The sequence below is a fragment of the Musa acuminata genome, chromosome BXJ3-3, assembly GCF_036884655.1.
Source record: "Musa acuminata AAA Group cultivar baxijiao chromosome BXJ3-3, Cavendish_Baxijiao_AAA, whole genome shotgun sequence".
NCBI classification, from domain to species: domain Eukaryota; kingdom Viridiplantae; phylum Streptophyta; class Magnoliopsida; order Zingiberales; family Musaceae; genus Musa; species Musa acuminata.
Window position 1 is genome coordinate 5,063,224 of NC_088351.1, and position 26,161 is coordinate 5,089,384.

At 34.5% G+C, this 26,161-nt stretch overlaps 1 protein-coding gene and 1 long non-coding RNA gene across 9 annotated transcripts; one reads left to right on the forward strand and one right to left on the reverse strand.

Moving 5' to 3' along the window:
* Positions 1–337: 337 nt before the first annotated feature.
* Positions 338–13,411, forward strand: LOC103977568 (MADS-box transcription factor 23). Of its 2 annotated transcripts, none has more exons than XM_018823743.2 (9): positions 338–580; positions 726–922; positions 2,386–2,464; positions 10,979–11,040; positions 12,543–12,642; positions 12,732–12,773; positions 12,856–12,939; positions 13,054–13,208; positions 13,294–13,411. In XM_018823743.2, the coding sequence occupies exons 2-9, from the start codon at positions 741–743 to the stop codon at positions 13,322–13,324; spliced, it is 735 nt and encodes a 244-aa protein (XP_018679288.1). In that variant the 5' UTR covers positions 338–580; positions 726–740; the 3' UTR covers positions 13,325–13,411. The 2 variants fall into 2 exon arrangements, with proteins under 2 accessions (XP_018679288.1, XP_009391396.1); XM_009393121.3 differs by having other exon boundaries at positions 339–626.
* Positions 5,278–21,405, reverse strand: LOC103977567 (uncharacterized). Of its 7 annotated transcripts, none has more exons than XR_010494973.1 (4): positions 21,184–21,405; positions 17,323–17,384; positions 10,818–11,056; positions 5,278–5,648 (listed from the first exon to the last, which is right to left on the reverse strand). It is a non-coding gene; the product is annotated as an uncharacterized LOC103977567 (long non-coding RNA). The 7 variants fall into 7 exon arrangements; XR_010494974.1 differs by having other exon boundaries at positions 5,278–5,669; XR_010494972.1 differs by lacking the exon at positions 5,278–5,648 and adding an exon at positions 6,438–10,655 and having other exon boundaries at positions 10,976–11,056.
* Between the last annotated feature and the right edge of the window lie 4,756 nt (positions 21,406–26,161).

Genomic DNA, 26,161 nt, shown 5'->3' on the forward strand with positions numbered 1-26,161 from the left:
ATGGGAGGGGTGAAACATAGATCGAATAAGACTTTCTTCTCTTCAATCTTTGCAACAAAGACATTAAATATCCATAATGTCATGATTAAATTGTTTTGACTTGGTAACACGGTGTAAATAATTCTGAAGGTGCACCGGAAGCAGGGACACCCGCCCGGAAACCAAGGGGCGCCACGGCGGAATCACTCAGCCTGGACGGCAGGTGTCTGATGGACCCACCACGCGTCGGCAATTCATACGGCAGGCGGCGGGAGCTACACAAAACAATGGCTTGGTTGTTTGAAGTCCGCACCTAATGCTTAGCAACAACACTACAAAAGCTTACAAAGGAATCAAACGCTCGTCACAGTAATCAAATCGAAACCTTACATCCAACCTCTCCCCTCCCCTCCCCTCCCCTCTCTCTCGGAGAGGTGGGGAAGAGGAGAGGAGAGAGTGCGTGAAGGTATCTACCTGTCAGAATTCTATTAGCGTCGTCTCTCTCCTCCTCTCTCCCCCTTTCTATTTTTGTATTGGATAAATAGGTGAGGGAGGAAGGGGGGAGATGTTGAAAGATAGCATCCGTCCTCACCAAAGAGAGGTGAGGAGCAGCTCCATTTCGGCTTCTTGTCGTCGGGTAGAAGAAGGTTCATCCTCCTTCTTGTCTTCTGCTATGTGTAGATCTGTCATCTGTGCTTCTTTCTTTCTTGTTCTTCTTGTTGATCCGTTGCATCTGATGGGGGTAGGTATAGTGGTGGATCATGGGGAGGGGGAAGATCGTGATCCGCAGGATCGACAACACCACCAGCCGGCAGGTGACCTTCTCGAAGCGGCGGAACGGGCTGCTGAAGAAGGCCAAGGAGCTCGCCATCCTTTGTGACGCTGAGGTCGGCCTGGTCATCTTCTCCAGCACCGGCCGCCTGTACGAGTTCTCCAGCTCCAGGTTCTCTGCCTCTCTCTCTCTCTCTCTCTTGCTCTATATCATCTTGATCTCCTGGATAGAGAGATCTATTAAACCCATGCATGAAAGCAGGAATACTTGGTCGGAGCCTCGATCTTATGGGTCTTGGCTTCGGCTAATCGATCTATATATTCTTCTCCTCCAAGCGGATCCTCTTTGAGGTCGCTGTAGTGATCCCTTGAAATCCTCTAGGGTTTGGGTTGGAGGCTGTGCTTGCCTTGGAAGACGTTTTCATAACTTCATACGTCGTTGGAATCGAGTCTACAAGAGAAAGTCATTGGAAATGAGAATATAGCAGACGCTTTCTTTGCATTTCCCTCCGACCATTATTTTCTTCAGAGGTTTAGGTTTTAGAGATCTAGGAAGCTTTCTTGGGGGAGATGCGCACCTCCCCCAACAAACCTAGGAAAACGACCGGTGAATCTCCAGTATTAGCATGCTTAGGTTCAGACTTAGTTGTCATTATTCTTCTCCATCAGAAAAATTCCATGTAAGCAAAATATTTCCATTTTGAAACAAAAAAAAGAGAAATACTGGCTCTCTCTTAGTTTGTGCCCTCTGTTTAATCCAACTTCATCACTATCGATCCTAGAGACCTTAACAAATGCCTGATAGTAGAAACTCCTTTCATTTGTATTGCAGCCTGTTGGTAATGACAGTCTACATTGGCAAAGTGACTGTGATTTAAGAAACTAAAAAAAATTATTGGAAACATTCTACATCCGTTTTCAGATCTACTTTTATGAACAAATCGAAGTATGTATGTTACCTATGTTTTGCATTGTTTTGTACAATTTTTTCTTGGAGACAACATTTGATGCTTCAAACTGTTATTTATTTTAGTAACCTAACCCACAACTGCTCTTTGCAGATGGAAGTTTTGTAAAGTTGATATATATGTTTCCATATATGTTAAAATGACACGAAATTTAGCTTTATAGTTTGTGACTCTTTTGGCATTGGCAAACAATTAAGTTCTTTTGTAACTATATTTTGGTATCAAATATTTGTTTTGCAAAGATAATTGGTAATCATTGCTTGTTAATCGTCAAGAAAATGAACCATAAGCTTGTTTTTTAGTAATCCGTAACGTATTGATTTAGGGAGAAAAGGAAGCTTGAGTTCAATCGTATGTACACGCGTTGGGTGGATAAGATGGAAGGATTTACTATGAGCTACCATGCATCTAGGTTTTTTTGTTCTATCATATGTTTTATTTTACAAGAATTCAAACAATACATTTTGGAGTATATGGCATGATATCATCAGTTTTGTGAAATACATTATAGATGTTAATTTTACATTCTATTGATTAAATTCACTGCTATTGCCTAAATAACTTTCAGAAGAGAATTATTGAAAGATTATGTTATTAGTTCACACTCTTAAATGTTGCAACGAATATAAATAAATGTTCTGAGTCAATCTCATGTTCTAAATAACAGCATGAAGTCTGTCATAGAACGATATACCAAAGCTAAAGAGGAGCAACAGCAAATTGTTTCTGCAACTTCGGAACTTAAGGTACGTACACTTCAAGCTTTAGTGTTTGTTATGTAGATAAGTTTATTAAGAACTGGATTATTTAACTCACTTGTTATTAACCAGTTGCATATGTTTTTCCAGTTTAGTTTGCTTAATTTATCATGTCATACTCTTACAATTTACTAGTAAATGTCATGAAACTTCATCTTCCAATAGACTTGATGCTCAATTTTTTTGAGTTTGTCCAAGCGACAATGCTCTTCTCTAAAATAATCCCAACACTTGGTATTTTTTGAAAGAGAGTTGTTCATTTCTCTAAAGTTTGATTGTAGGTTTTCCATGAACTAGTTTTAGGGAAATTCTTTGAGTGAAAATAAAAGTTAATTCTTTTCTCATGTTTTGACCAACTACGAACTGAAACATACGCTTGATTATTTGGTACTAAAAAGAGAATGTGAAATATTTCGTACTAATAAGAGATGTGTAACATGATGAATATTCTCATTGATTTTCTCCATTTGCTTCATTTTTTTTTCCCCAGAGGCATGGTAAGTTTATCAAAACCTGCTTGAAATGGTTCATCTAAAATCATCCATGACCAAATTAATTTGACAAGAATTTGAGGCGAGAACCTCAAAAATCCTGATTTAAGTTGATTTGAACTTGCTCAATCCCGTTAGAATTAGTGGCTTAATTAGCCTCATCAATGAGCAACTAGTTAGGAATTGATCAAACTGGGATAGAATTAACTTGAATCAATTGGTATTGAGTGTGATCTAGCTATGATGATCCATGGTCAAACTTAGTCAACCTAGGTAGATGAAACTCAAGCGATCAATTTAGATGAATTAAACACTCAAGCGTTTGTCAAGAAAGGAAGTCATGTAGTTTTCACCATTCACATAAGCTAATATTGTTTGTGGTGACAATTGTGCAATTGATGTAGGTTTTATGCAAAGTTCAACGACACATCCATGGAGAGTTGGTTCATTTTTTCACCATATCTAATGTAAATCGATGGAAGTATAAGGTTGATAACAAAAGATTATTAAGAGCAAAATGTGAAGATAGAGTAAGCTCCTAGTTGTACAAATTTGACTTACGATATCGGCACGTCAAAGGCAATGATGTATCAAACATATATGAGAACGAGGAAGGAACTTGTATTAAATGTTGTAGGGTTAATTGGCAACAAGTACAGTTCCCATGCATCATGATTACGATAAAGGCATCACCATGGATAATTGATAGATGGAGGACAAAGGTATAGTTGTAGGAAGGGAAGAAATAGACAATTGATAGCAAAATGAAAGGAAAATAATTTTCCATGAAAAGGTGTCATGATCTTAAAAATATTTTTGAAATTTTTTGATGATATAAATCTACCATGTTATGATGCAAATCTTGTTTAACCATACCTATTATTTTAAAATCTTTAAACAAGGCGCTTATGCCAATAGATTATACGAGTATTGTTTGTGATGATAATTTGATTTACATATTTGATCAAAAAAAAAAATATTTATAGTTTATAAGATATTTCCCACATTACTTAAGTTAGCCCAGATGATTTTCTAGAAGTCAACCTGATAATCGAGCTAAGTTAGCCCTAATCCATAATAAACTTGATATCACTTTAGGGGCCCATTAATAGGTTTCATTATCCAATCAATATCTTTTATTTATAATGGGATCTTCATTATCATCTTGCTTGAGATTGCTCTTCATGAATATAATAATTGGACTGCTGGATTGGCAACAAGATTCAATCATAGTTGAAATATGGGATGATAACATTATTTTTATTATGTGCCTGATTTTAATTTATATTCAAATTAACTCAGATATAAACCTAAACAATTGATAATATTTATATTCTAATTATGTTGAGGGTTTAACTTTTTTCATCATATTTTTTTGATACCTACACAATTAGTCCGATTGTCACGTGATCAACTATCACTTATCTTAGATTGAGAATAAAAGCTATCATCTTACAGATTTTGCACTTAAATAATAGATGATGGTGATACATCATATTCACGGACTCTAGGTTGAGGGTTTGAATCATTTAGAATACAAGCAATTATTCTGTGATGATATGCAATTTACTTACCTACCAAGGGTTTGAATCCTCTAGAATACAATCAATTAGTCTGTGGTGATATACAATTTACTTACCATAAGTTGGCTTAGGGTTTGAACCCTCTAGAGTATAAGCAATTAGTCTGTGGTGACATACAATTTGCTTACTTTAAGTTGGGGATTTGAATCCACATCCTAAAAATTTATATATATAAATAATTAGTTTGATGATGGCATCCGATTCATTCACCTATAAATTATACACACAACAATTAGTTTTGTTGAATAAATTTTATGCTCAAACAAAATCAAATAGTGATGTACTCGAATTATGTGATGTTATGTTTGACTCACTTTATCTTATCTTAGGCTGAGGATTAAAATCCTTGTTATATAAATTGTAAATCTAAATAAGTAGTCTAGTTGTGATGTAAGAGATATTATAATATAGGAATCTTAACAGTTATCTAGTAATTCAGTCCTCGAGAGTTGTATAAAAAAGGGTACTATAAGCCTTAAGAAGTGCACCAGACGTTAACCTACTGGTCACGATACTTTGGGAGACAATTAAATACCTAATTATTAGTGTTCGAGATAACATCTTTGTCCATTATTAATTCTTATAAAAAAAGTTATTAGCACCTTACACTCATTTCGACCTTTAATTTATAATTTTCTTCTATAGTTTGGTAGCTTCCTTTATTTGTACTCCAGCATGCCTTTAACTTGATTTTTAAGACCACAACAACGGATTCTGCCTATTCATGTAAAATATTCATATAAGGTCATTAACAGTCATAACACTAAATCCCTTTTTGTAACCAACTAGTGGCAGAAGGTGATTTGATCAATTCAAAGTTGCAACATAGCAACATTGTATAGCTTACAAATTTGGTTACACGTAAAATAGCATGGAAGGACCACGTCATACATTTACTTCACTGGATTTCAGATTTCTCGAGGAACTTCTGCCATAAAGTTCAACAGAAAATAAAATTTCAGGCCTTGTGTTCAATAGTGGATAAATATCACTTCTTGTTTGTTTGGGCATGACAACTTCAGATTCTGCTCAATTACACTAGGAATCATCATTAAGTAGCTCCGCCGCATACTAATATGACCACAGATTCTCAAACTTCTGGCAAAGGAAACAGAATATCTTCAAAGCAACAATATAGAAAAAGTAAAAAAAAAGGTTTCTTCCAAAGACTCAGATATGAATGCTCATCAAATGTAAATGTGGGCAGTGGTGGTAGAGGCTTAAAAGCAAGCCTAGATAGTGAAGCAAAAATTAGATGTGAAGTTGAGGATTAAAGAGCCCTGGGACTGCATGCACATGATTGTATATTGGAATTGTCATAAGCACTGTATGTTTGCAACAAGCACAATCTCAAAAGACAAAAAAATAAAAGAAAAAACAAAGCACAACCGCAGAAGTTAATTCTATTTATGTTATACCACCTCAGGTTCTATTACTGTCTGTTTGATTAGCCTCCAGGTAAAATCAGTGCCTTCACCAAACTTCATCATATAACAATTTCATCAATTTGACTACAGGAACAAGAGAACATCTTGACAAATGACTTATGCCAATTAGCCCAATCATCATATGATGTTGAGTACCCTATGTCCCTAAACATATTTAGCAACGGAATTAGAGTTTTGCAAAAACTTTATCCTCTTAGAACAACATTAGATGAGAAACAAAATTCTGTACCATCAAAATCCTCCGGTGCGATGGCAGGGACATGGTAGTGATGATAAAACTTGGCATGTGGACCAGATGGACCAAGATATTAAATGGAGCATTGCTTTATAACTTGCGAGGACAAGCTATTTTGATGTTTTGTTGGACAACTTGGCATCTTCATTTTAGCAAGGCAAAGGATGAAAGGAGTGCACTCCAATGAGGATGAAAATCATACAATTATTCTCTAATAGTTTGGGCTGTTTAATATTTTTTAACCAATAGAATTTGAAGAAGATCCAAAATGCAAATAGTTCATTTCAGGTTAGAGATGACCTATCCCTTATCCACAATACATATGCTGGGGCACAGGGAACAGATCTACATTATTGAAGCTAAATATGCAGTTGCCAATGTTCGAAGTCAAAGTTGGCAATTCATGTCCATCAAGAGTGTTAATATTTGACAAGGCCAGGGATGAAAAGAGTGTCCTGCATTGAAGATGAAAATCATACAATTATTCTCTAATAGTTAGTCCTGCTTAATCTTTTTAACCAATAGAATTTGAAGAAGATCCAAAATGCAAATAGTTCATTTCTGATTAGAGATGACCTATCCCTTATCCACAATGGATATGTTGGGGTGCAAGGAACAGATCTTGAAGCTAAATGTGCAGTTGCCAATGATAGAAATCAAAGTTGGCAATTCATGTCCATCAAGAGCATGTTAATATTTGACAAGTCAACTTCCATATGCTAAATTACTATCATCATGGAAGCTTCTGTGACTTCGGAATCTATTGAAGGATTTCACTATAAGAACCAGATCTTATATCCTGTTTGGCTTTCACAATCAGCTCAAAGTTACTTGTAGCTTCCATTGTGCGCCTCCTAACCAACCATATTTTAAAAAATTTAGATTGTTGTTCAACTAATCTTTGGATCATTCAATTAGTTCCAGTAGAAAACTTTCGATCCTTTCATTGATATCATCAAAGTCAGATCTTCTGCTCATTCTACGATATCACAATAATAACAGGTCACTTGAGTCAACAATTTGTCTGCCTCATTAAGAGGACTTCTCCATCCACAAGGGTTGTAGGGCCAAGAGAATGGTGCATCCACATAGAGACTACAACATAGCTATATGGTAGTCATATCTTTGACAAAGTAGTAAAATACTAGAGATTTGCAAAAAAAGATGCAAATTCATGCTCGTAGCAAAACCAAATGCAAAGGAGCAACATCTTTCCATACAACTAAGTTCCCTTCCACTGCAACCTTCATGAATTTTATCCTTTCTGAGTTACAAGTTCTGGACTGCTGCTGTTTGTTCTATTGGTATATTTGTTGACATGTCAACTTTCTTCAGTTATAGAGTAACCCAAAAAGAAAAAAGATAAAAATAAGGCTCTTGGAAACAATATGACAGTTATATTTCTGATATAGGATATATTCTTACTACAGAAGTATCTCAGAAAACTACATACAATGGTCTATGATTGATCCCAATGTCATATCATTCATGGATGTTCTCCGTAACGTCACTAGGTTGCCTAAGAAACTGCTCCTAAATCTGGCTAGGCTTGAAGATGAATAAGAAATTATAGCAAACTAGAAAACTGCAAAGTTGCTTCTCCTTTCACAATGTACTGTAGATAGTAGTATATCCCCTTGTGCTTCTTGTTCGAGGATCTTGTACGAGTATCGGTAATTGATTGTGAACAAAGAGCTTTCACATGTGTCTAACATGAAGAATGGATCCTGAACATCTTGCAAAAATGTCGGATTAACTCTTTGAAATCTTCCGGTGCACAAAAGACAAATTTCCAGGCCACTATAAGTAGATAATCATGATCTTAGATTACCATACTGGTCGGTGCAGGTGGTATGTACTGGTCCAGTGAATATTGGGATACATAATGTCCTGTACCTGTAAAATACTCTGTACTGAAAGTGGACCGTGGCACACCAACTGTTACAGTCAGTGCAGGCGGTATGTACTGGTACAGTCAATATTGGGATACATAATGTCCTGTACCTGTAAAATACTCTGTACTGAAAGTGGACCGTGGCACACCAACTGTTACAGTCAGTGCAGGCGGTATGTACTGGTACAGTCAATATTGGGATACATAATGTCCTGTATTTGTAAAATACTCTGTACTGAAAGTGGACCATGGCATACCAAACTGTTACAGGTCGACATTCGTTCGATACAAGTTGTATACAACTAAGCGTATGTTCTTTTTTCAGCCTCGACTACTTCTAAATCTAGCCCATAATTCAAGTGGGAATCCTCACTTTATCCACATAAACCATCTAGCAGAGATCCAATATATCGACGTAACATGAAACACAATCTGGCATAGATCCAACCTATTGACATAACAATAAACTAGCATTTGGAATACATTCTTGTAGACCCCCCAACCCCATCTATCACAATGTGATTTTAAGCTTATAAGATGGAGTTATATTGCTTTGGACACATAACATATTTTGTTTAAAATATTGGGTTATCATCATGTATTATTATAAGTTAATATGTATTATTTTGTCTTCTTTCCATTTATTTACCATATAGTTGGGATATATGACTTGGTGTTGTTCTTGTTTTTGTTGCAAATTATATTTCATTTAGATATTATGCACATGAGTATTATGATTCATATATTATTGTTGTTGTCATTCTCATTCAATATCTTCAACAGATTTGAGATTATCTATTTGGAGCCTTAACGACCTTAATTCTCACTCCTTTAGCCTAGCCCTATCTGCAGTAGTGGGAATCAAAGAGAAACCTAAATACAAGTGCTTCTGAATCTCCATGATTCTGAAGCTTCCTAGGAACCACAGTTCCTAGTATTTGGAATTATTATCCTCTAATATTTAGAATCAGGATTCAATGTATTCTAAACCATATTCAGTATATTAACATATTTACACAATTCGAGTTCAAAATCTTTCTAATTCCTCCATAAGTTGTTGAATTCAAATAAAATGAAGGGTCAGATCAAGGATCACCATTTTGCCCAAACCAATACATGCTGCCCCCTTTTGGGCAATCCTGGTCTGATTTATTTTTTCAATATGAGTGACAAATCTTAGGGCAGGGGGTCATGCAATTTGCTATTCATAGCTCCCCGACCCTACAATTACCTCCAGCACCCTCTCCCCTACGCATGCTGCCACTACTATCATGTCCGCCTGTTGCCTACCCGCCGATGGCCACAGCCAATCACTGCTGACCCATCTGATCTCCCTATACTTTCCTCATCATCTTCCTCATTTGTCTCGTCTTCCTCCTCCCCTGTCCTTTGCCTCCTCTTCTCCTACTTCTCCCTTCCCCCTTCTTGGTACCATGGTACACACCAACAAACTGTGTTATCATGGACTGGACCCATTTTGGTTTGGCCATAGATCGGCATGAGTTTGGTACATGAAACTCAAAAAGAAAAAAAAAAAAACAAGAGATTACTTTGCCTTTTTAAAATTTCATCTTCTAAGACAAAGATGAAGGATATTTTTAGGTGTTGGATCAGTTGATCTAACCTGGCTATAACCTGCATTGGCATGTTTAGACTAATCTTGCATCATAAGTACACAAAAAAATCAGGTTATCAAGAATGGTCAATTTTTAACTCTAGTACAACATTTCTAATAAGGAAAGCTATAAGCCTATATCCTTTGTAAGAATCACAGATGATTATAATCACCCCTATTAATCTTCAGAACTTTGACAAAGATGAAGGATATTTTTAGGTGTTGGATCAGTTGATCTAACCTGGCTATAACCTGCATTGGCATGTTTAGACTAATCTTGCATCATAACTACACAAAAAAATCAGGTTATCAAGAATGGTCAATTTTTAACTCTAGTACAACATTTCTAATAAGGAAAGCTATAAGCCTATATCCTTTGTAAGAATCACAGATGATTATAATCACCCCGATTAATCTTCAGAACTTTGGTAAATTTTCCTCTGACTTTACCGTATCAGCTGTTAAAGCTAAAGAATTGACTAAAGAAGATGGCATAATATGCCATTTATTTAACAACTTCACTTGAATCTTCATGGCTGAAAATTTAAAATATGCACCTTTCTCAAAATCTCTCATTCACAAATCAACAAACAGACTAGAATGATGTCAGCTACGATATCAATTGAAGTCATTTTTACAGAAGAATAAGAAAATGGAGAACATTTTGTCTGGTTTGAATCATTTAGTTTAATTATATGCATTATCATTGATTATTCATTGTCAAAATTGTACCAACTGTTGTCAATTTGTAGATTCCAAGTCCAACTGCAGCTTGAAAAGTTAAGGCAGTAATTATTAAGATTATTTACTATACATAAAAATATGCTTGTACAGTTATTGTCTCCAAGATGTAAAAGCAAATGCTCTGCGAAGATCTTCATGTCAACTACCGCACCAATCAGAGTTGTCATTTCTAAAGCATAGAAAGAAAAAAAAAACCACCAGAAGTATATGGGTAAATAAATAATGATGTAACTGCCAAAATGAAGAAAATGATAAATATAGCAAATTGCTATAGTTATATTCATGACCTTAACATTCATATGTAAACTATTATCATTTAATAGTTTCTTACCTAGAACTTCTGCATGGACTTCTTTTAAGATCTGCGGATCTTTATTGTTACATTTGATCAAACAGCTCACCTCTAAAACATGTTTGCCTTTGGAGCTAGTTACTGAAGTTTTAAAAACTGCATATCAACGTTGTAAGAGTATTGTGCTTTCTACTCACCAGTTCTGGCAAAGGGAGGCAGCGAGCTTGAGGCAGCAACTGCATAACTTGCAAGAAAATCATAGGTATGCTCACTATACCCTACAAATTCAAATAAAAGTATGGTCATTCAAAATCCATTTTGCCGTAGATAAGCACAAAAAATGTAGTAGCATTATCATGGATAGTTTACTTCTAATGTTCAGTTTTGCTTGAACTTTTGGACTTAGATATGTTCTCTGGTATATCAGTGTCTTGTATAACATGTATTATTCATGATATTGATGCCGCTGTCACAATTATGTGGAGTCAGCTTCATCAATGAATGCTCATGTTATTTAACAGTAAGAACTTAGTTACAGCACTAGAAAGACGTAGGAAACAATGTGCCACATCAAAACTCAAACCAATCAACGAATTGATACACCTTAAATATTATAATCTAAGTGACCTCTTCTGAACTAAAATTACTAGGACTTCTGGGTGTCAGGAAATTATTTCTACTATTCCAGTGGAGCTAATGAGCTCCATTCTTCATGTTATACAAGTATTATCAGTGTGTAAATCTTCTACAATGCATATGGTAAAGGGAATGCTAATCCAACTTAATAGAAATATAACAAGTGATATCATGTTTTAAGGAAAACACAAAATTTATTTGTACACATTCATTAAGCAAGGAGAAAGTGAAATACAGCTAACTATAATGCAGCCCAATAGTTACCAAACACATGTACAGTAGCAAGCCAACCAGATAGACATGGGTAAACCAAACACATGGATTGTGCAGAGACAAATAAAGGTATCATAAATCCGTATCTTTGGACTCAGCAAAAGTCCATGACTACCTCTGTACAATATATGCTGGTACCAGTTCAGATAAGCAGTGCACAAACTGATGGAACAATGACAATTTGGATGACCAGTTACATGAAGCCAAGTCACAGTGCACTACTGAGTCATTACATGCTACACAACAGAATTAGAACCCATAACTATTGCTATAAATTAGATAATGTCAACAAATGAAACTTAGATGTTTCTATAGTATAATTTAGTTATATAGTTTTAAGAGTACAAGACTATGCTTGGAATATCCCAACCCACAAAATCAAACTTCTGTTTGGTTGAATGCCAGAGCAAGTGGCACCCCAATGCCTTTCTGATGAAGGCTACAGAAATCCCAGACAAGAAGCACCGGACAAGAAGAAAGTCATAAAAGGAGTACCTGACAAGATGTTTCAACAGTGAATTTAAACTCAATCTTCAAATACACCCGGTGAATACAAAGTTCTTTCAATGTAATAGTTAATTAGTGCATGCAAAAACTTACAAACAATTGTCTCTCCAAAATTCAAACTTGCTTGACATGCCACTAAATTAGTTTTCTTCCCCAAAAAAGAGTAAAAACAGTATATATGCATCCATCAATCTGAGAATTCCAAGCAAAGGGTTCGCAAAACCGATTATCAGGCTGCACGTATCATCATTATGGATTTTATATTGGAAAATAATTTCATAAACACATAATGTCATAAATTAGTGACAAAAATTACTGAGCCCATTGCTTCTGTGTCAACAACTGCAGGCAGTTGATGGGAGAAGAGCTTTCTGGCCTAAATGTCAAAGATCTACAGAATCTAGAGAACCAACTAGAAATGAGCCTGCGTAATGTCAGAATGAAGAAGGTTCTTGCTTCCTATGCATCACTCAGTATTTCATACCTACTTTCTTCCAACAACTATTCTATAGCGTACAAATAATTCTATTCCTGCAGGACCAACTTTTAATAGAAGAAATTCAAGAACTGGATCAAAAGGTTATGCCATAATTTTGCTACCTCTCAACAAGTTTAGAATTGTACATCTAGTTCACCTATATTGATGCTGGTTTCATTGCAGGGAAGGTTTATACACCAAGAGAATATGGAACTGCACAAGAAGGTAAACCTTGTTCGTCAAGAAAACATGGAATTGCACAAGAAGGTATCAGATACAAAAGCTATTTCATCATAGATCCATAAAAGTGTCCAATTTTATCCCTTGATGAGCTGTCAAATTATGTATAACATGAGTTAAGCTATCAATCATCATTGTCAGGTTTATGAAACAAGGGGAACAACTGGTAGTGATGGAGGTTCAATTATTCCATATGGTTTTAGTTTTACGGATGAAGCACATGTGCCCATTCATCTAGAGTTAAGCCAGCCACAACAGCAAGCAGATGGAACCCAGACCCAACCTCCAAATCTAGGGTAACTTTTTTTTACAAACATTAGAAAATTCACACATTTAAAATTTCTAGTCTAACTGTACAACTTATTACTGAATTTGCACCAGACTTCAACTTCAGCTGACACGTGGAGAGTGACTCTTCATGATCTTCCATCTATTATCTCACTGCTACAGTGTACCAAGGCTAGGAATCTTTAATTACGTAAAAGTGCAGCAGTGACTCCTCAAAAACATTCTAGCCACCTATTGTATAAAGTTTATATCACCATGAAATATGAATACTGTGCTAGGTATTAAGATCTGAGAAACTGAAACTGTATTTATTGCTTGCAATAAATGTATTGTGAATTTGCTAAGTAGTCTTTTGTACCTAAATGAGGAATTCAAAGCTGAACTTGCAACTTAAAGAACTTCTCAGTAGGATCTTTCCATCACAACATTGCAAGCAGAACAAGCCAAGAGGAAGACTGGTTTATTATCCATCTGACAGAGAGAATGCAGTTAACAGAAGGTAAGGTAGGCAATCTGTCAACAAATTGACTACTTATGACTGGAGCTTCATCAGTCAACATGCACAACCTTTCAAGAGTCATGCAGTAGGCATGTTCTGATAAAATGAAGTCCATTACTCACCCACTCAATTAAATCACCTCTAACACAGACAAGTGGTAATAAAAGAAAAGAAGAATAATGAATTGATCGTGTTGAAATGTGATGTGAATGGTGAAATATACCACACTAAATAAGAAACCAAAATAATAACTTCCTGCTGGCTCTCTTGGGTATATATTGCACAACAAATGATATCAATGCTATACAGGCTCTCATTCATGTATGACCAATTGCAGCATAGATCCCCCTTTTCTGGATATCCATAAATGGACCGAGTGGAAATCCAAACAACAGCCACTTCTGACCTGGTAAGTGTCAATGTTCTGAAAAGTGGCCACAGTATGCAGGCAGTTTAAGGTCCCACATAGTGTGTAAGCACTGGAAACATATGTGGCAGATACTGAAAAGTTTTGAAAAAATAACAAAATAATAGCACGAAAAATATGGATAATATAAAGTTAATAGGATACATACAAAATGTAAGTGATCAAAATAGCATGATGATCATATTTTATACTATTAAAATAATATATTAGCAGGAATAATAGAAAAAACATAAACCACATAGCGATCACATATTAAAGCTTGCACAGACCATATATGTGGCCACAATACATAGAGATTATGCATTGAGGTAATACGTCACTGCATACACCTATGCGACTGTATTTTTGAACAATGAGAATTCTTTCGGTAGATTGCCACAAATGACCTATCCCATATCCTCTTGGAGCTCAAGTCATATACATCAGTTTGTTCTGACCAACCTCGAACTGATCGTAGGGTATTGGGAAAAACCACACCCGATTATAGGGCATCAATCATAGACCAATCCAGGTGTATTGGGAAAAACCACACCCGATTATAGGGCATCAATCATAGACCAATCCAGGTGTTCTAAATATTGTTCAAACCAGGAGAATGTTTGCAGTTCTAAATTTGGATCGATTCCTTGTGTCTACAGACTTAAATATCTAAATCATTTTTGAAGATGACTTGCACGAATCTTGAGTTTATCAGTAAATTATGAAAAAAAATGACATTTCCTAAAACTCTGTAAGCTTTGTTATCTTTCTTGCCTTTGACAAGTTTCCTTGAAGTTTCTTGACTATCTTGTTTCCAAAGCTTCTATTCCCTATCCTTTTAATTCCATCTTCATTCTTGGTTATCTTTAGTATTAGTTCTTTTGTTATGTCAGTTTGCTGTCCTATATATTATTATAAAGCAAATCAGAATGTAGATTTAGATTACCAAACTACTACTGCCTTTTTTGAAGCATCTTAAGATCTTTCTGACCAATATATATGGATCTCCCATATTTTAGATAACCGATCAGTAGGCACTAAAAATAATGATGAGAAATGAATTTAACAATACAAAAGAAAGATTTTTTTCTCACTCGATCCAAAACCAATTTCTGCTAAATTCAATCCTAAAATTGATTGGATAAACTGAAAATGCTATTGCACTTCTTATTAGTCAATAGTCACTTCAACTGAGATCTTAGGTCATGCTAATGGGTAGAAAGGTTCATGTGCAGCTAGAGTACACTAACAGAGTCCTTTTAGGGCTACAGCAAATAAATAATGTTCCATGTAGGTAGCCACCTCACTATAGAGGACCCAAGGATTAAAGGAGATTATTTGAGAAAACAAGCCACATGGGCTCTTGAAGCATTCTCACTTAAATGCAGAAAGGTAAGGAAAAAAGAGAAAAGAAATTGAAGAGAAAATCACCAGGAAGGACTCACCTTATTAGAGCAGAGGGAGGCTTTCAGTTTGAAAAAAATGAGAGAAAAGAGGAAAAGAGGGTTGCTAATTGGAAGAAAGCAAGGTTCGCAATACCGTACCGTACCGTACCGGTATTTCGACCTGGGCTCGGTACCGGTACGGTACGGTATACCGAGCGGTACACCTAAATGTACCGAGTACTGCAGCACTGCTACAGTACCTCGGACTGATGGTCCGTACCGGGCAGTACGGCTCGGTACGGCAAACCCTGGAAGAAAGGATGAGAGGGCTTAGAACACTAAGCAGTAGGCTAATTGCCCAAAAGACTACCAAGTAGTGGTTATACAGTCAGGTGGTAAACCTGGTATTGACCCATTTTTACTGGTTCACTATTGAACCAGTGAACTGGTCGGCAAATACCAGTCTGACTGGTTTTGAAAACCATGGTGATGACATTTACCAAAAATGACAAACTGCTATCAAGCTAATTTCAAAATAAAACAATGATAAAGTTTAACAAAGACGACTGAACTTGATAGAAGCAAAGTACCTTCTACTAGTTCTAAATAAAAGACATCAAGACCTCGTTTTGTAATAACTAACTCCTGAACCAAGTTGTTCGCATCACGTTAGAGGAAATGAAATCTTTTTCCTATTCTTTTCTTGTAAATAACTAACTCTGGAACCAAGTTGTTTGCAAGAATAATTTGAGCTCTCTCCTTTTTCCTAAAAGATATTTGAAAAATCATCGGAAGCAGCTCTTCATCAAAGATAGAAAACCAAAAACAAAAAGTTCACTTCTCCTGAATATATGAAACATTTTTTTTTTTAAGTTTTCCCATCAAACACACTAGAAAGAATAGTTTTCTTGGAGAATAATTTTCAAGATTTTTTCCATGGGATCAAACAAATCCTAAGTGAAAAAAAAAAAGTAATTCAACAAAGACCAAGGGAAAGAACCTCCAGAATTTAAAGTATTCTTCAGCACAAGTAGAATAACTATCAACTTCATATCACAGTTACACAGAGCCAACAAAGTGCAGCAAATACATTGAATCTGAAGTTTTCTGGTCCAAAATTTAAGTGGAGCTAACACACAAGGAAAATGGAAAAAAAATAAAATTGATAGACATTACAATGTTATTTAACATATTATCTGCCTTAAGAAATGACAAAGTCAAATCTAGTAACTTCATGACCTTTATTTACAACAAAAATTCAAATGATGGAGATTTAAATTTTTGATTTCATAGAGTAAAAACCATTTCCGATTTGTGCTGTTGACTGTTGATGAGTGAGCTTCTGACCTACGATGATGACATATGGCATTGTTTTCTTAAAAGCAGATACAGGAAACAACTGAATCAGTTGCTAAAAATTGGCTGCATCCTTACAAGTAGAAATAAATAAAATGGTTATTTGACTGACGACTCCAGAATGGATAAAACTACCTGGCATGTTGTCACACGACTCACACCAGATACAATAACACAAAATCTGATTGCTCACAAATAGAAGCATAAGTAGTAAGCAGACAGATCTTAAATAATGACTAGAAGTGCTCCTTTCATTATAAGTTTACGTATAAACTTTGAACTTTTAATCATATAATTCTATGGGAACTGTTTTGCAAGTTTAAAGTACAACAAACAGACGTCCAACAGCATTGCATTTCTACAATAAAACATGCCAATAGCCTATGATTGTCACTTATCAAAACAGAAAAACAATCAGATTTCAATTGTAACAACTAATTTTATTGTAAAGTTTTCATCTAAAGATAACAACATACCCAGATCTTCTTGCAAGTTATGCAGTTGCTGCCTCAGGCTAGTTCCTCCCCTTTTGAAAGATCTAAAGAAAAAAGTCAAAATATATGCCATGAGTGATGTAGGTTTCAACCCAAATAATAGCTTATATACATACAAGATATTATATGTATGTATGTATGCATGTATGCATAAATGTATCAGTGTTGAATAAACTTCAACATGCCTACAACATAAAATAATAAACTGAAGCATACATGTAAAAATTCTTTAAATGTGATGATATGAGACCGTTTAAAGAAGGTGAAGAGACTTCATCACTCTGGTACTAGAAAATTATTCCAATGTCGGAGTGGACTATAACTTAAAATAGTATATAATTCATGTCCAATAATAACCTTTTGTACTATATTTGTGGATATTTTTCATATTATATTCAACTCGAGCACTGATACGATGTATTAATGTAATAATCATTTGTAATTTGTGGATTATGTTAGAACCTATCATATATCCTACAAAATCTCCAGTCCATTGAGGATATGAACTTTGCAACTTGGACAATGGCAACAATGTGGAAGGAGGTAGTATCCCAAGGGTAACACATGCAAGGAGTAGATAAGAGAAGGGCAACTGTTGACTTCTCTAACATGAAATATAGCTTAGATCACATTGGTCAAAGTTTGTTGTGATCACTGCCATATTATCAATGGATTTCAAGGATATGAACGTGATGTCAAGTTGTCAACATGTGTTCCAAATTCCCAAATACTTTGAGGACTCTCCCAATAGCCTGACCAGACTTATCTTCTGAGCAAATGCCTTCATGTCATGGTTTTTATGTGGAAACCATGTCAAATGATTCAGATCCTAGCACTTATGGATAGGTTTGAAAAAAATCTAAATTTTAGTGACACATCCCTCAATTGCCAACTCTATTCCATACTATCACTGAGGGCTAATCCTGGACAACGTATAATGCTTTCTATATAGACAAAACTGAGACCTTAACTTCTTCTTAATATGTTAATTTTGTTGTCCTCTTATGTGTCTTTCATAGAAAGCAGTTGAATTAAGGGGGGTCAAGCACATATGGTTTAGCCATGTTTTAACAAGGTTGAGATACCCCAGACATTACATGCAACCCTTATCCTACAAAGTTTAAAATGCTCGTCAAATAGTGTATTTTTTATATTATAACTTATTATGTGATATATATTATATACAATGAAAGTTAGGCATGACAAGGTTTCTCATTTCTCTACAGTCATGTCTAGTCATACTATTATAAATGACCCATTACAATAGACTTTGGTAAGAACCACAGAATATATATACTTGTAGTATATATGGGCTTTCATTTTGAAGTTTCGTGGAACTATCTATAAATGCTTAATGAAACCAATGGTCAGATCAAGTCTAATTTTACTTTAAATGCTTTAGAATTCGAGTCAGTCTTTTTCAATTTTCTTGTATTTTTGGAGCTATTTATACAAAATAGAAAGTGACCTTTTAGATTAGGGTTAACTTTAGTTGTTTAAGAAGCATAAGTTTATTATGATTTATATTTTTTATAAGATAAATTTTTACTTATTTATTTTTAAAAATTATTTTATATTTATTTATATGATTATATTTTTTATTTATTATATATTTGGGCCATACAAAATTTTTTATAAGATTACTAACATTCATTTATTTGTTTTATTTATTTACTTATTAATTTAAATGAAAAATATGTATTCACTCTTAAAAAAATATTAAAAATATTAGAAGGATAAATTTGTCACGAAATATTCAATGAACTTTTATAATACAATTTTACCAAACAACACTTACGTCAATGTACATTTAAAATATAATTTTTATTTATTGTTTACCAAACATTCAAAGCATTCTACAAGTACACATTTACTCAAATCTCTTTCTCAAATTGCACATTAAAAATATAAATGCGTTCCCAAATGCAACACTAGTATTGTAGCATGAACGGTACCCCAAGAAAATTTGACATGTACAAAATTAAATTTTGGAAGTCTGGTAATGTGTTTGCAATTTTATCAGCCCAAGACTTCCACCAAGGTCTCTCAATGGAATGACACCAAGTTCACTTTTGCAAACTTGAACAAAAAGCCACAATTTCAAACACTTAATGTAAAAGTGGGGTTCCCAACTATAGCTATCAAGGAAAAATGGGACAAAAGATCATCCAATATCTTACTAGATAATGAGTGTTTGTAATTAAACTTCTTTGCTCCAATAACAATAGAAGGGTCTGAATCAAAGTTGTATCACGTCTCTTGGTATTGTGGAATGAATTATAGTTTGGGTTTGCTTAATGGCCAAACGGGGTTCATATCTTCTCTCTATTTTTCTCTAATCTTCTTTCTCGACTCCATTAAATCCTTATCATTCTTCCAAAAACCACTGGGCTGCATGAGTAAAAATAGATACTACCCATATGTATCTAGAAGCCATCTTTAAATGATACATGCCTCTTACATACTACAGAACATTGAAATTCCATAAATAAGTTTAGTCATTCTGCTATTTTTTTTTTAATTTCATGTAAGAATGTGACAAATAACTACCTACATCAAAAAATATACAGGAAAATTATTTCCATGAAACATATACTGTGATATTGTCAGGATTAACAAAAGCATGCTTTAGTACTAGAGTACAATTTAGAATGCATCATATCTGATTTCTTATAACCATTCAGGACTTACGTAACTTTATAGAGCTAACAGTTTAAGAGGAACTTCATTCTGAAATGCAAACAAAATAGGGAATATTGTTCTACTTAGTTTTTAGTCCTATAATATTTTTAATTGAAATCATTGTATCCTTTTAATCGAACTATCTGAAATTATACATATAATAGGATACAACACAAATAGCATTGATTCTACATCCATCAGAAATATAACTATCTGAATAGGTAATGTCTTGTAAATCTTAATGTTCTACACATGGCATTTGCATGCTCGTGGTTGTCACATTACATGCCCAAATTGAGGTTATGTTGAACCAAACAAAGATAGTATATCATAAATATTCATAAATAATTACAGACATATTTAGAATACTTAGTATATACATTCATACGTAAACATATGTGCATATGCACATACATGTATTTATTCAAGGATTGTAATGAAGAAGCCTTTCACGGTAAAACAATGTTAACTTTTTAGGATAAGAAAGTATTACAGACAGTGATTTAGGACTTAAAACTAGCTTTCCTAGAACTGACCTTAGACGTGTAGCCAAAGTTTAGCCAGGAAAACTGAAGGCAAGAAAAGTGCTACAGTGGACCAAAAACAATCACTTAGCAGATCGTCTTTCATAAGTATGAACGTACGAGCTAAGAAAACTTGATAAGAAACAAATTCACTTTTGATACCGGATAGGGGTTTCGACGTGACGGCTTACAAGTTTTATCACTAAATATGTTTCAAAACATCTCGCAGCGTATGACCACGAAACGTATCAAAGAACTCTTCCAAGATATGTCAATGAAATATAATTAATGCTCAACAACAACACGCCCAAACTTTGAACAAAAACTTCTTACAGTCTAAAAAAATCAAGGAAAAGACCTTATAATGTACAGCAATTCCCTAGTAAGCCAGAGTTAAGTTAGACTGCAAGCCCATTCCAGTAAAGCAAGGTCCAAATGGCACAATCACGCACCCGTCAGAAGAAGCAACAAAACTAGGTCGTACAAGCCCGTCGATAGCTATTTCATAGTCAAAGTAACACCCGAACCTATCAAATCTGACCTAACCGATCAAAACCTTCAAGAAAACACTTCCGAATTCAAGGAATAATCGGCGATTACTCAAAAGATCATGATAGGTAAAGAACTCGGTCTTTACCTCAGATTTCCGTCATTCGGCAACGAGGGCCAGCACCAATTCTTCTCTCTCTCCTCCTTCCCTCCGAGGGTTTTCCGGCCATTGATCTGAGAGCAAACCCAATTCAAAACAAGAGCAAATCAATCAAACACGATCTCCATTACCCGAAACAATGAACAACCGAGACCGGAAGAAATCAAGCAAGATCAGATCTATGAGATGTCAAGAGACAAAAAAGGATGCAGCAGTACCTGAAAGCAAGCCAACCACGAAGAGAGAAGGAGCGACGGTAGGGCGGTAGATATTTTGCAGGAGGAGCGTACGGTGCTCCCGAGGAGTAAAATAAGGGGCCTGAGGAACGGTTCGCGGCCATCCACGTCGCCCGCCAAACTTATATATTTATCGAGGGGCGTGACAGAGAGGCGACGAGCAAAAGGCGCATGATAACGAGAGGACAAACCATGAACAAAACGACTCGACAAATGCTCCCCGAAGAACAACTTACCACGGACACGTGTCGAGAAGGGATTGCTAAGGTGTAGTGTAACGACGAGGGTGGGGGTGCATGGGACCGCCCGGGTGGGTTAAAACGGCTCGTCTGCCGTTTTGTTTATTGGCACGCTGGACACGCGTCGGCGTCGGTAACGGGGTTTGGAGCCCACCTCATCCGTCCCACCGGCGCTTGCCGTACGTGAAGCCGACGATGGCGTGTTACGACGGTCACGTGTCGGTAGCGGCGTACATTCGGAGACGAAATAATTCCTGCAGCTTGGACCGTGCTGCGGCCTGTCGGGCTAACCGCATGAGTTCCCTACTCATCCTTTGATTAAGAAAACTAAATTCATATATATATATATATATATATATATATATATATATATATATATATAATTGTTAGGGCAACAGGGATGAGACTCCTACATCAGCTATGTAGTTGACTCGTTGGCAGTCCATGGCATTATTATTACTATCTATTGATCAAAATATATCACTTATTAAACATCTACTATAAAAAAGATAGCATAAGTATACTCAATGCATTAAACAACTTAATTCAACTTAGTTTCATCGGACTACTAGCTTAAGTTTTTGTAGGGATTCAACATCCATTTTGATGAAATTCCTCAAAATCGATTTGAAAAAAAAAAAAGGTTAGATGGAAGTTAGCCTTTAGACAATCTAAAATCAACTCTAACATATCAACATTAAAAGAAGTGCCTTGGACGAATCCAAAGGATTTGATTCTTTCAATTTTGATTATCATGAATCATAGACCGATAAGAATATTGACCGGACAAAACAATCCATATGTTCTCAATCCTAATCTTTTTTAATATTTTTTAAGATCAAATCTTTACCCAATCATCTCCTCTAACAAACAATTATGATCATAGCTTTTTTGACTTACGACGTTTTCTCTATTTTTTTCAGTTGGTCCTCCCTCTACTTAGATTGTTATATCACTTCGATCATCGATACCATCCAAGCCAATCATGATGATCTTGTCATCCGTAGGGTGACTGATAATAGAATTCTTTGAAAGGGGCAACGAGGGGTGGTCACACTTAATTAGGGAGACAATCAGTTCATAATCATAGGCAAATGAGTTATATCTTAGCCTGATTAATCTTTTTTTAAACCCACAAGAGACGTTATACTTAGCTACCTTATGCATCTTTATCTCCACCTCGTGTGCCTCTACCTCCTCCAACTTTTGGGATAGCTCCTCGTTAACCTCCATCTTAAAGGTCGACTCTTGAGTTCGAAAAAGGTTGATGTGTTCAGCTTTCAGGGCTCTATGATATGTCCTATCCATATCAATCTTTATTACACTTGTCGACTTCTTCGAGGACTTAATCTCTCTCAGCTTAGCCATCACCACTATCCCTTCTAGCTCATTTACTCGAGCTTAGAGTTGGGTGGCTTCCTCTACTACTAATGCAACTCATCAACCCGAGTTTGAAGCCCGATTGGCCTCTCCTTGTGTCGAAACTTCTTAACAACTACATTATCTCGCTCCTTTAGAACCTCAACTTCTTAGAGGAGATGACCAATAGTCATTGAAAACCATGTTGAAACCAAAATCGAACCAACTCCGTGGTTCATTGCTTCCAAACCAAATTGGATTTGACATTGGATGATTCAATTTTGGTTCATAGATTTAAAAAATTAGAATAATAAGAAACTGATAGTTTAGGAACCGAAGCTGACGGTTCTAGTTTTTGGTATAAGCTACCAATTTTATAATTTTATTTATTAATATTCAAAAATTAATTTTACAATTTTTTTATATTTTTAATTTTTAATTAAAAAATAAAATAATTAGTGGTTCGAACTGAAATTATCAATTTTGATTCTGGTTTGGCTCTAATTCTTGATTTTGAAAAACTTAAACGGTTGGTTTTGGAACCAAAATGATTGATTCCCGAGTAGAAATTGTTAATTTCAAAACGTTACGACTATATATATTCATGCTTGTGATTTGTGTCTACAATCATTTGCTCATCATAATTTCTACCAAAAAATTAAATATGATTTCTATTTGAAATTTAGATAACAAAAATATACTAATTCTTAAATGAAAAAACTTGAATCCTACTTGAAGATATTTTAAAATGCTTTTGAAAGTCCTTTTTTTTAATACCTGCAATCAATTTAAATTTATCTAAAGTAAATTATTTTTATACTATATGTTGGATGATCATAGGTAAAATCTTTTCATGTACTCACATCTATCTGATCTACTTAAATCGAGTTTGGATTTGCTTTATTCATATTTATGGTTGATTTTGATAGGTAAATAGGTACCAATAATAAAATAAATAACATGAAGGGTAATGATCTTGCAATACCTCTTGAACAATATATATATATATATATATATATATATATAAGAGATGGTCCAAACTCCCACTTGTAAGGAGCATTAGTGTTGTAGCATATTGGAAGTTTCAGAGGAAAGATGCTTTGGAATCTTACAGATCGCAAGTTCCCAAAGTCAGCAAAAAAGTGCTTCGAAGTTCGAGAGAATTATCCTTTCAAGTTGTAGTATAATACTCCCCTCTTTAATCTTTTCGTGAGATCCAATGCAACCATGCAAAGTTGTGGTGATGGATGAATTGTTGGCATATGGTAAAAAATGATTATATGTGCACGTTGGTATGTGTTCTCTGAATATATATTTTTTTTCTCTTATATATTTATATATATAATACTCAATATATATTTTTAATATTCTCTTTCACTAATAAGTTGGTCATATAAATGAAAATCGAGTATTGTTGCAATTTCAAACGAGGATTGCATGAATATTTCTAACTTAACACTGCCAAATGGTAGATATATGACACGAAACTATGCCTCCAATACGAAGAGGTCCAATATATGCTTTAATATGTGACTTTGAGATAAATCTAAGATATATATATACATATAATCTAATCAAAATCTAATGAACTTGACAAACAAAAATGGAGTAAAAGAATTAGAGAAAAGAACCCAAAAATACGTAAATACTAACTTAAGAAATAATTCGGTATACTCCTTTTCGAATAATCACTGAACTCACTCCTCGAGGATATGAACAAGCGTACTTTAAATGGGAGACTTATTTAAGAATAGCAGTGGTGGACTAATTGGACATATCATGGTTTAATGAGCCATCCTCAACTAATTCCACTATCACACGAGACCTCCTTAAGCTCATGTTTTAATGTGTGAGCGTATGAGAGCGTGGAGCTTCGTTGAAGAACGCATTTGTAATAATAATTTCCAACTCAATGCTTATGAGATATTAATAATATATGTAAGAACTTGTAGTGATGTTTTGACCACGAATACTACTTATAGTCAAGGGAACCATGAACTTGATTGTGTAAGTCTTTCCCTTCCCTGTCTATAATCCAAATTATTGATTGGGATTAAGATGCATTTTGAGATTTTTACAATTAATGTTTCAAAAAACAATAAATTCTAATAGGAGAAGGAGCCTTCATAAAAAAAAAATCTTAAAATTAATAATTTGATTCTTATATAAATATTTTATATATTATTAGGTTTTGATGAGGGAGAATAAGACGTGACGAATAATTATATTTGGATTTATGTGAGAGGATATATAAAGATATTTGTGTTTGAATAGAGATAAGCTATAGGTTTTTCGTGGACATAAGTAAAAAGTTGTTGAACTATGTGAATTAACTTCTTGATTGTTGACCTTTCGATTAAAAAAATATTTTTTTCTTTTTCTCAAGACAATCAAAGTAAAGATCGATGGTATGAAAAGATGAATCTAAATGAATATTTTACCCAAAAAAAGCTCATAATATTAGTTTTGTTAGCGGATGACATCCTCCATATTCATTTTTATCTATAGGCATCCATTTTATTCTATTTATATGAAAGTATTCTCAAACTTTTATTAAAATGATTTGATCACATAAGTTATTCAAAAATTCTTAATTTTAATAATTAATTATTATAAAATTTTAAAAAATATATAAAAATGATACTAATCATCTTAGAATCATGTTGTAGTAATTCTAAGATGATTAATATTTTTTATATTTTTAAAAAAATTATGATAAATTTTTTTGAATAGCATATATCATCAAATCATTTTAGTAAAGTATAAGGACATTTTTATTCAAATAAATAAAACATATTTAGGTAAAAAAACAAAATATGGAGCATCATCCACTGAAAAACCAGTAGTAAGAGTTTTTTTTTTCGAAAAAATGTCCGATCAATATTAATTAACTTTTCAAACAGTAAATTTCAATTCAAGACAATTTACTACCAAGTGGCAATCACCATTTTTTGAAGTATTTACAGTGTTTAATCTTACAAAAGAAGTCCCTAAAAACTGCAAAAGATCCAGCAAGAATTGCATGATTCTATCACTGTCATCACTACACAATTGATAATTTACTGAGTATTTAGCATCAAGATTTTAAATCTCAATCAAGTAATAATTTCAGTAATATATTATATTACTATG

Bases quoted from the DNA above. Each gene is read 5' to 3' on its own strand.
- LOC103977568 (XM_018823743.2), top strand. From the start codon at position 741: ATGGGGAGGGGGAAGATCGTGATCCGCAGGATCGACAACACCACCAGC. The intron at 12,774-12,855 runs GTTATGCCATAA...GTTTCATTGCAG, and splicing joins TTCAAGAACTGGATCAAAAG to GGAAGGTTTATACACCAAGA. The intron at 12,940-13,053 runs GTATCAGATACA...CATCATTGTCAG, and splicing joins ACATGGAATTGCACAAGAAG to GTTTATGAAACAAGGGGAAC.